The 12,269-nt window shown below is 37.7% G+C and overlaps 1 protein-coding gene across 1 annotated transcript; it reads right to left on the bottom strand.

Moving 5' to 3' along the window:
* Positions 1 to 10,490: 10,490 nt before the first annotated feature.
* LOC147515940 (uncharacterized) lies at positions 10,491 to 11,105 on the bottom strand. The gene is made up of 2 exons (XM_086593105.1): positions 10,734 to 11,105; positions 10,491 to 10,685 (listed from the first exon to the last, which is right to left on the bottom strand). Exons 1-2 carry the CDS (start codon positions 11,103 to 11,105, stop codon positions 10,491 to 10,493), a joined length of 567 nt encoding a protein of 188 aa, XP_086449231.1.
* Positions 11,106 to 12,269: the final 1,164 nt, after the last annotated feature.

The following is a 12,269-nucleotide window of genomic DNA, read 5'->3' as shown; positions in this document are numbered from 1 at the left end:
TGGGAAATGGAACTAATAACTAAAAACATAAAGAACTAACCTGATTGGAGAACACCATGAACCAGAAGAATCACCGAACCGTAAGCACTAGCTCCATCTTCTCCCTTGAAGGAAAAGATTAGCCTTCTATGAAGAAGGAAGAACATGAAGAACGAGAAGAAGAAGAGTCAAAGAACATAAGACTAGAAAGACTAATTTTTCAAGACTCGACTAGTTAAAACCGATTTTTTTATTATTAATCTCTCTATGCCTCAAGTTCTGGAGACAAGAATGTAAGTGAATTGGCGAGTTTCATGAGGCACTTAGGTCCTTTATTTATAGGGATTACAATGAGTTCTAGAAAATCCCAAACCATGGCTTGTTTCCTATTACAAATCAACTTCTTTCAGAGTCCAACTTCGTTTCCAAAACTGTAAAAGAGGTAGGCTACAGTGTCAGTTCATGCATCTAGATGCATGGGCCTTGCGTCCCAGACGCTAGAGTATGTTTTTCCTCTTTTGCTCCATCCTTCTTTCCTCTTTTGTGGGCTTTGGTCCAAGCAACGAATTATTTTGCCTTAGGCTTCCAAATAGGCTTTAAAACAGGTTCAAGTTACATCTTTCATAGCTTCAATTCCTTGGATTTCTCCATGATTGTCCACGGGCTTCCCATGTAATCCTTAATGCTCCGTTTTACCCTTTTTTCTCTAATATTCTACAAAACTCTCTTTTTCACCTGTAGAATCATAAAACATGACTTACAAGCACTGTTAGTCCACTAAGATGGCTAAACAAGAGGTATAATCGAGGGTTAAAATGCACTTTTTGAGCACTTACCAGTGGACCATCTACTGTGTGTACAGATGAACTTCCATCTCCTCCCTCCAGCTAAAGGTGGAATTTGAGCCGAGCGGTTCGGGTTCAGCTCATTTAGCTCGGCTCAAGCTCGCTCGTTTAACTCTATGAGTCGAGCTCGAGCTCAAATTAAAGCTTGTGTAACAAATGAGCTTGATGAAGCTCGGCTCGTTTAGCTCAAATAGCATATTTGTAGTGTAAAATAACCGAGTCACTCGGGCTCGGCTCGAGCTCGAGCTCAATTTAAAACTCATGTAATTAACGAGCCAAGCTTGAGCACGATAAAGCTTGGCTCGTTTAGCTCGAATTCCACCCTTACCTCTAGCACTACCATCTCCATGAAACACATTTCACCACAAGCTTTACAAAAACGTAAACACAAGTTTTCATCCTCCATAATTATCTAAGCAAAAATCCTCATATCTTGCTTACTTTTCATCATATTGCGCATCACATCATATCCATTATCAAATTTACTAATTTCGCAGTAAACTGATTTCATAGATACCTTCCCCTTCACCATATTGTATAGTGTGTGAAATTAGAGAAGAGTATGATATTAGAGAGAGTGGTTGGCTTGTTTTATAGCAAAAGAATTGATTTTTGGTATTCAATGTTTGTGGTGTAGGGAATTGGTGTTTCAGACTAGAGAATGGGTGTTTGCACTAGACTTGACATTTTGTTTTGTTGCCTTTCCAAGTGCACTTACTATTAAGCACATTATACTGCAGTCTGATTAGAATTTTTCAATAAATAGTACACTATACTATTACGCACCTAATTCATTTTGTACAATATGCAAAACTCCAAAATCATTTCCAAAATATCATTACATAACAAAATGACATCAACTTATATGTCAAGTCTAAAATCATGTCCAAAACACCAAAACATAAAAACAGCTAAAGTCCAAAATCAACACCAAAACATAAAATCATGTCCAAAACACCAAATCATTTCCTCACCACTTTGAATTTTGGTCTTGAGTTTTCAATCAGCCTAGGTGCAAGTGGAGCGATGTTCTTTTTGGTTGCAACTTGCTTATGAAGTGCCTTCAGCTGTGGAAGCTCATCTATAATAGCTTTAGACCTTGTCAGAACTGCTGGAGTGACAAATGGCTTCACTGTTGCCTTGACACATGGCTTGACAAATGGCTTCGCTACTAGTTTGACAAGTGGCTTCTCTGCTGGCCTAACAAATGGCTAAGCAGATGGCTTGACATATGGCTTGACAACTGGCTTAATTGATAGCTTGGATGCTGGCCTAACTGCTAGCTTGGATGGAATCTTTGCTGACTTGACACATGGCTTGACCACTGCTTAACTACTAGCTTGGATGGAATCTCTGTCTACTGTTTATGTCTTGCTTGGTATGGTCATGTCTTGGTGGTGCAACTATTGGTGATGCATTGCTTGGTGGTGCATTGCTTGGTGTTGGGGATGTTGTATCAACAACACTTGCAAGTTTCAATGCTCTATTCTTTGCCTTTTTCATCCCACTTTTAGTCTTCCTCACAATTTTCCTACATTTTTATACAATTAAAATATGTACGTCATTTTAACTTCTTAACACTTACAAAAATTCTTAACCACAAAACACTTTAAAAAATCTTACTTGGTCCTGTCCATCAAATTAGATTCCCCAGTGACAGTTCTAGACCTTGTCCAAGGTTTAGTCTTCACTCTTGGTGTTGCATTCTGATGGCTTGCATTGCTTGCTATTTCTGATGGAGATAAACCTTATATTATGTCATATTCCCTTACATTTGCTGGAAGTCATTTTTCTCTTCTTTTGAATGTGACCATTTTCATTTTCATCTTCAATCATCATCTTTTGCTTTCTAGGCCTACCAATCCCCCTTACCAAAGGAGGTGGCTTGACATATTTATTTGGATCCTAAGAAAAGTGCACAAGTTAAAAAATCTTATACATGCAACAAACAAACAATTAATTGAGCTTACACATAACCTAATTGAACTTACAGGTTTAGGCCAATCTTTCACATCTTTCATGGGCTTCACATTACTCATGTAAGCTAGCTTGTATTCTGAGACCCAAAAATAAAAGTAAAAGTGACAGAACTCGACCCAATCAACTCTCCTAGGTAACAACACTCTTACATCATGGACACAAACAATTCCAGTCATCTGCCACACCCTATAGTCACATATTTGGTTTACTATGTTCACAACCTACCTATTACCATGAAAATTCTTAACCACAAACACGACATCATCTGAACCATCAAATATGTAGTTTGGACAAATATCTATCATCTTCTTTATATGCTTAGTCACTCTAGGGACCAAACCATTCTCATCCCATTCTTTATAGGCCTGCTTCCTCTTGTACATCAAACTCATCAACAGAATATGATATTTGTATACTAAGCTTACAATTGGAAGGTCCCTAAGATCTAAGATCCAACGATTGAAAGATTCAAAAAAATTACTGCATACTTGTTTAGCTTTGATTTCTTCAGCAAAGTGAGACCTTGCCCATGTTTCATATTCCTCCTTTTGCAACCACTTATGTGCTAAATCATTCTCTTTCTCTAGCACTGCCATCCACCTCTCAAAATCTTCTTTCTTATATGATTTGGAAGCAGCCCATGCAAGTTGTTCCATGTACTCACCCTTGAAAATCTTTTTGAAGTTCTTATACATATGCCTAAAACAAAACTTATGTTGTGTTCTAGGAAAAATTTCTTTCATAGCTTGAATTAACCCCTTCTGCCTATCAGAAATGAATGTAACAGGCCAAGGGTGTAGTTCTAGCTTCTCAGCCATGATACTCAAAAACTTACCACATGACTACTTACACTCAGATCTACAAATATAGATAGCCAATGGAAATAGACCATTATTTCCATCTAATGCCACCATATTAAGTATTTACCCTCCATATTTACCTTTAAGGAAACACCCATCCAATCCTACCAAGGGCCTACAACCAACTGGACAACCTTCTATAAGCATTAAAGGCAATACATAATCCTTCAAACTCATGTGTATTAGCATCTCTTGAATACTTTGCAATTGTGGAAAGACCATTACTCTGATATGCAATCACTATTTTAACAAAAACATAAACATGCAATCACTCATAATCATGTAAATAGTAATAAACATACCATAATAATGTACAACTGTAATGTAAATAGTAATAAGAAAACAGTCAAAATTTTCTTGTTTTTCTCATATAGGTTTTTCCCTTTTATGTTGTTTTTCTCATCTTACTTTCTCCTTCACCTACCATGTAACTTATCTCGTTCTTCTTAATAAAATTTCAAGCTCACTTAGCAAAAAAAAAAGAAAACAATCAAAAAATAAAAATAAACATACCATATCACATATCACTGGTATGAAATTGTAGCTTTCCCCATAATCACCATAAATTTGCTACATGCACTTAAATTTGGCATTCCAAGCAGTCTAGTAACTTATATTGACATGGAAAACTCTCATAATTTCTTCTTTTATGAATGCAGGACTCATGGTTTTGAAATGGACCTAGCATAAAAATAAAACAAAAAAACAAAGGAAGAACATTAGAAAAAATGTTCAACATCATAATATATGAACTTTTAAGACTTATACTGTACAAGTTAACTAACCTTCATTTGCTCTTCAATTTTTCTTACAACCCAATTTGCATTGGCCATTTTGTTCAGCATATCACAATCAGCCTCACAAGTATGCTCTTCCTTAAGTGTATTCAATCTCATTGTGAAACCATCATCTTGTAACATGAAATGAGCAAACCATGGACATTGCACCTTCTTCTTGTCTTCCCTTAAACAAACCACTCTAACTCTCTTTCTTTCATTGTTGACTAAGTCACCAACAAACCTATTTGCTATACAAAAATCTTTGATATCATCTCTCAAAGCCCTAATGTTTGGCCACTCCATTCCTACTTTCCATATATGTGGTTTGTTAATAGATTGATCACTTCCGTCATCTCCATCATACACATTATCAGTCATTACAATGAAGTTATTAAAGTCCAGTCTATTTGCAATCTCAAACTCCTCATCCTTAGAAGAATGTGTACTTTTATACCCCTCATCATCCTCAATGTCATCTATGGGTCATGGAGGTGGTGGTGGTGGTGGAGATGAAATTTGTAGTAGTGGAGATGATGAAATATATGGTGGTGGGGCTGATATGTTTAGTGAAGATTTATTGGTTGTATGTAGTGGAGATGAGTTGTTTTGTAGTTGTGGGTCTAACATGACTGGAATTATTGGTGGTAGATCATCATTCATGTCTTCATCAAATTTATCTAGTGTACCAAGACACTTCCTTGTATAAAAGTCTTCACCATCTTTAATGATTGATCGACTTATCACTGTTATTTATTTTTATTTTTTTGTCCTTGTGGTCTTCTTCTTTGTATTCTTCCCTTTTTGGCTAGGTGGAGACATTTGAGAGGGTTGGCTTCCCACCCTTGGCTCTGGACTGCTAACTTCAGGAGTTGGTAGCAACAATGTTTCAACATTCTCAGTAACTTCTAGAATTGGTAGCACTAACATTTCAACATTCTTACTAACTTCCCTTTCAAACTCCACAAATATATGACTCCAACCCCTCAAATCTTCCTCAATCTTTTCCCACATTTCTAATAAGTCATTGTCATTATTGACATACACCTTCTCACCATTAAGTAAGTACAACAGTGAAAAACCTAAGCTAATATCAAAGAAGTAGTTCTCTTTAAGGTCAGCTACTAAATCCATTATATTTCACTTATCCCCATCCACATTCCTCAAGATTTCCAAAACACCACCTCTATAATTATCAACGCCATACAATGACCCATCAAGAACCTCTTGAAATGATCCATGATAATGGACCATCATGTTTTTCATAGCCAAGCAGTCCATTTCTATGTTAAAAGTGATAGATACCAGTAAGTAAACAAGTTTACAATGCAAACCAAACTACCATACTCAAAATTATCATATTAGTGACTACTCTAACTCTCTTTCTTTCATTGTTGACTAAGTCACCAACAAACCTATTTGCTATACAAAAATCTTTGATATCATCTCTCAAAACCATAATGTTTGGCCACTCCATTCCTACTTTCCATATATGTGGTTTGTTAATAGATTGATCACTTCCGTCATCTCCATCATACACATTATCAGTCATTACAATGAAGTTATTAAAGTCCAGTCTATTTGCAATCTCAAACTCCTCATCCTCATAAGAATGTGTACTTCTATACCCCTCATCATCCTCAATGTCATCTATGGGTCATGGAGGTGGTGGTGGTGGTGGAGATGAAATTTGTAGTAGTGGAGATGATGAAATATATGGTGGTGGGGCTGATATGTTTAGTGAAGATTTATTGGTTGTATGTAGTGGAGATGAGTTGTTTTGTAGTTGTGGGTCTAACATGACTGGAATTATTGGTGGTAGATCATCATTCATGTCTTCATCAAATTTATCTAGTGTACCAAGACACTTCCTTGTATAAAAGTCTTCACCATCTTTAATGATTGATCGACTTATCATTGTTATTTATTTTTATTTTTTTGTCCTTGTGGTCTTCTTCTTTGTATTCTTCCCTTTTTGGCTAGGTGGAGACATTTGAGAGGGTTGGCTTCCCACCCTTAGCTCTGGACTGCTAACCGAGGGAGTTGGTAGCAACAATGTTTCAACATTCTCAGTAACTTCTAGAATTGGTAGCACTAACATTTCAACATTCTCACTAACTTCCCTTTCAAACTCCACAAATATATGACTCCAACCCCTCAAATCTTCCTCAATCTTTTCCCACATTTCTAATAAGTCGTTGTCATTATTGACATACACCTTCTCACCATTAAGTAAGTACAACAGTGAAAAACCTAAGCTAATATCAAAGAAGTAGTTCTCTTTAAGGTCAGCTACTAAATCCATTATATTTAACTTATCCCCATCCACATTCCTCAAGATTTCCAAAACACCACCTCTATAATTATCAACGCCATACAATGACCCATCAAGAACCTCTTGAAATGATCCATGATAATGGACCATCATGTTTTTCATAGCCAAACAGTCCATTTCTGTGTTAAAAGTGATAGATACCAGTAAGTAAACAAGTTTACAATGCAAACCAAACTACCATACTCAAAATTATCATATTAGTGTTAACCACGCCCCACAAAATTAGGCTTATCACCCCCATATTGCTATTTTTATTTTATTTTATTTTTTATTAGTAAGCCTGTTTTAAATTAGATCAGTAACTCTTTGATGCTAGCGGGGTTCGAGCCCCAGACCTCTGGTATCATCACCTAAAGGTTTTACCAACTTTGCTAATCGGCACCTGCATATTGCTAATTATATCACATTCCACCATTATATGCTAATTTAGACGAGACAAAAAACAACCCATTCATCGATGATGTTATAAATATTAAACCTTTAATGTGTTGTTGTAATAAAAACTAGGGTTTTAAAAAACTTTCAATTTCTCATGAAAGTTACACATTTCTTACTTACCACACTATAAAACACCTTGTCACACCCTCAAACCGACGAAAGATAAGAAATTGAACATATTTACCTTAAGCAATGAGATGAACTTCACGTTGTTAAGTGAACTGGAAATATGGACTTCGATGATGCACTGGAAATTTGAGATCTATCAAATAAAACGTGACACAATCTATCAAAATATAATACTTCAACACTCCACTAACTACATCAACGTTATCTTCTCCCTCACACTGAACATGCTCTGACTTTGGCACTAAAATTTGGTAAGACAACATTCTCTTGTGTTTTGATGAGACGTTGTAGTGCTATTGACCGTTGATTTTGGTCGTTAGGATGACGACACGTGTCCAATGTGTAGAAGGTGGTAGAAGATAATTTGGTAACTAAAAGTGACCAAGGGTAGTAGATGTCTTATTCGTAAAAAAATTTGTGTCGTTCGATTAAACTCACGAGATGGCCACACGTGTCATTTGGAAACATTTCGGTCTTGAGAAAGTCAAGGGTTAGTTTAGTAATTTTGCATTAGAAAAGGTAGTAAGGACATTTCATCATTCCCAAACTGTGGGATCACAGTCAAACGCCATGGACATGGTCATGCTATGAAAATGAGGGGGGGGAGTCTAAATAGTGAAGAACTAGGGGTGTGGGGGAGTCATTTTAGCAAACTTGACAGGGGGGTAAGTTTTAAAAACTGTTAGTTTAATTCATAATCTCTACAATAATAGTTTTTAATCCCTCGACACCCCTTTACATTCTCGTCATTCATTAGTGATACAAGTCATAAACGAATTGATACCTGATGTGAGGGACTAATATACACAACCAATATATATTATACACGTGTCCAGCACAACTTATCAGAGAACACTTCTCTTGACGACCTCATTATGAACTCATAGCGAATTGATAGTCTCTCCATGAAATCGCCGAGCAAGTCGCCCGAATACTCATTCACAAACTGCCATAACGAACTGCCATCATGATGCGCCATCGTAACAGTCAGTAACGTACGAGCCAACTATCTCCATCAAGTCCAGAACTTCAGCCACGCTCATCAGTGTTTCGCCATCAATGCTCCATAAAGTCTCACATCAATACGACCTGACCTAACGGAAGAGAAGACAAAGGATCACCATGAAAACAATAAAAGCATACTCCATTCTCCTTCCAGAGGGGGGCTGGAGGAACTCCATCCATGGAGGCTAGATCCATTCCATCTGTTCACCCCAAATCAACTCCATCCGCTGGGGCTGGATTGACTCCCTCCGAGAGATCACCAGATCTACTCCATCTTCCCTTAGGCTCTCCAGAAGAGACCTCTCTATCTACCACACTAGATCTAATCACACTAAATCATGAACTACGTCTAACTTGATTCAGATTCCTCAGGGAGAACCTGATACGTAGGCAGTTCGTCCGGAACGAACTCAGTCATATCCACAATCTTCCCCCCATTTCCCCCAAATCTATACATCTGTAAGGTTAGACCAAACTTAACCTTTACATTGGCGCCGTCTGTGGGCCGATCTCTTGAGAAAAACCACATTCTTCAAATCAGTTTCCCTTAAGCCCATGAAGCGTGGAAAGCCTACAGGAGCAAGTCAAGAACCTGGTCAGCCAGTTTGGGACAATGAACGAGAGCATTACTTTCCTCCAGCAGGAGAACCTGACACTGAAAAACCAGGTCGTAGCCCAGAGTTCGAATGGTATCACTGCTGAGGACGGTATTAACGAGGTGAATCAACGGATCAACGAGTTGTCCAAGAAAATCGACCAGAGCACCGTCAAGCTCGACACTACACAGATCGTACAGAAGATGCTAAAGACGTATCGGGCTTCCCTTTTTCACAACAGAGCTCACTCCTTGTCAGACCGTCTACAACACAAACTAGTGGCTAGCTTCAAAGAATGCAAACGAAATCAACTCAAAATCAAGGACGACGCTCAATGCGAATCATACACTAGGGGCTTTGCCAAAGAACAGTTGCTCCGACACGAGCACCTCACAAATCTAGAGGTATCTACCACTATTAGCCGGTATTAACAACTACGTGCTAGTTTGCATTTTTTTAGGTCAACTAAAATGCCATGCTGACGACATACAAAAGATCTAATCAAATTCAACAGTCGTCACATTAACTATGGAATGGCCACTCAGTCTACTAAAGTGCCACCCAACTCACAGATCGTTCACAAGATGATGAAAATAGAGATAATTCGCCAAAGGAGAGAGAGTGGAATGTTTGGAACTCTAAGTGGTGCTTCTAGTGGTGGTGGTGTTTCTATTACTTAGATTAATTTCAATGTTGTTAGTTCTTTCATTTCCATTGTTGTTGTTAGTTCATTTTCAATATTGTAATTTCAATTTTAAGTTTTAATGTAATTTTAATTTGAATTGTTTTGAAACAGCATGAAGTCAAACTATAGAACAAACATAGATAATACTCACTAATAACATAGATAACTCTCATACTATATTCCTTGATCCATACGATATTGCAAAAGGTGATTGATGAGGTCAACTCTTAGTTGAACATTAGTTTCTCTGTTATGAATACAACGAAGTGTATTGAGTCTTCTTGCAATTTCATCATGTCGATTTCCTGCAACATGCAATGCGACTGGGGGCTCTTAAGAAATGTCAATTTGCTAATCTTCGATATCAATCTCTCATTCATCCTTGACAATCATATTATGTAAAATGATACATGTCTTCATTATCCGATTAATGTCATCCCTACTCCACATTCGCGCCGGCCTCTTGATTATCCCCCACCTAGCTTGTAAGACACCAAATGCACGCTTGACATTTTTTTGGCACGCTTCTTGCATCTCAGCAAAGAATCCCTCCATTTGAGTTGTTAGGTGAGGGATTGTTTACACAAGTATAGCCTATTTAGGATAAATCTCATTGGCTAGAAAGTAACCCGTTTTGCATTGGCAACCATTCACGGTGTAATTGGAACGAGGAGCATCACCACGCATAAGATTGTCAAAGATGTGAGAATGTTGAAGCATGTTGATGTCATTGTTTGAACCCGCCATACCAAAAAATGCATGACAAATCCATAAGTCTTTATCGGCAATGGTTTCCAAAATTATTGTAGGTTTCTTCTTATGTCCCTACATGTGTATCTTGCCATGCCCTAGGACACATTTCTCATTGCCAATGCATACAATCCAAGCTTCCAAGCATACTAGGAAAGCCACGATTTTCATCTTGTTGAATTAGACGTTGAATGTTTTCTTCGTTTGGAGCCCTCAAATATTCTTCTTCAAAAACCACCATCACAGCATCAGAAAAATGCCTCAAGCTTTTGAAAAGAGTGCTCTTTGCTATTTGAATGTATTTATCCTACACATTCGCACCACAACCATATGCAAACAAACAAATGCAAACAACCTCTTTTTGAATACCCGTCAAACATGACTTTTCAATGCCATCAACCTTGTATGTGAAGTGCTTGTCATGGTCGGAAACAACTTTCAAGATTCGGAGGAAGAGATGGCATTGCATCCTAAACCTTATACGGAAGACATCAAAGGGATACTTCGGGTTTTGCACGAAGTAATCCCTCATAATACTATTGTGAGCCTCGATTCGATCACGATAAATGTATTTTCTACCGGTGACCGAGCCTCGATGATCACGAGTAGCTTCGTGCATGTCTTGCAACAATGATAAGATAGGTAAGAACATGTTCTCATCGTCATTCACAATGTTCTCTTCTTCAGATGAGGAGTTTGATTCAACATAGCAACAAGAAAAAGCCATTTTGAATGTGAGAAGAAATATTGTAAAGTTGAGAATGGTGAGGCTTTGATGGTACCCAATGAAAAAAAAAAAGTTAACTAGTATTACCCCCCCCCCCCCCCCACTAGATGGGAAATTAGGGTCTCACCCCCCAAACACACGGTCAACTTGGTTTGACTATTAACTTTTAGGTCAAATGACACGACTGCCCCCACCAAAGTAAAATTGAACATTTTTTTTTTAAACAATGAGGGCATTTGTGTCATTTTTAGTTGCTTGACTTAAAGTTAACGGTCAATCCAAGTTGACCGTGTGTTTAAAGGGAAGACCCTAATTTCCCATCTAGTGGGGGGGGGGGGGGGATCCTAATTGGCTCATCTAGTGGTGGTGGTGGTGGTGTGTGTGTGTAAAAAAATAGGTGTGAGTGAAGGAGAATATTAGAAATTTGTAGTTTATAAAGTTGACAGAAGAAATGAAGTTGGTGGAATGGATGAATGTGATTGAAATAGTATAAATGAAGTTGGTTGAGGCTTTGATGACAAGTAAATGCATGTGAGTGAAGAATTGGTTGAATTTGGCTAAGTAAAAATTGTGTTGAGTGTCTGGAAAGTCCGTCCATTTAATTAAAACGGGAGATAGACAACACAATTTCTGCCGTTTGTACACAAATTACCAACAAACGGCAGAAACTATATCGTCCATCCCCCGACAACTTATTATGGCAACTACTAGACAAGGTCACAAATTTGGCTGGGTTTATCACACCAGTAAAATTTATGACCCTTCTAGCTAGCAGCTCTATTTGAATGACATTTTGGTGTTTGGGGTGTTATATGGCCCTTTAGCAGCCCATATAGCACTCCATTGGACTTGCTCTGAGAGTTTACAAGACAAAATAAAGTAGTAGCAAGAGCTACCTATAAACATTAAACTGAAATACTAGAGGTCTAAAATACTATTGTACATGCTGCTAAAATCATAGTCAAGATTTTGGAACGAGTTTTTTAGGTTTTAGTCCTACTAATAGTAGGTAATTTGGCTTTGGTCTAGAGAATCTTAAATAGTCAAACTTCTAGTACATGACTGTCAGTCCTCCATATAAAAAAATAATCAGTTTGACCATAGTCACGTGAGTGGACTGGCAGTCAAGTAGTGAAAGTCGGACTAAAGACTAATATTTCAACT

The sequence above is a fragment of the Coptis chinensis genome, chromosome 2, assembly GCF_015680905.1.
Source record: "Coptis chinensis isolate HL-2020 chromosome 2, ASM1568090v1, whole genome shotgun sequence".
Taxonomy (NCBI): Eukaryota; Viridiplantae; Streptophyta; class Magnoliopsida; order Ranunculales; family Ranunculaceae; genus Coptis; species Coptis chinensis.
This window is presented reverse-complemented; position numbering and strand designations above follow the sequence as displayed.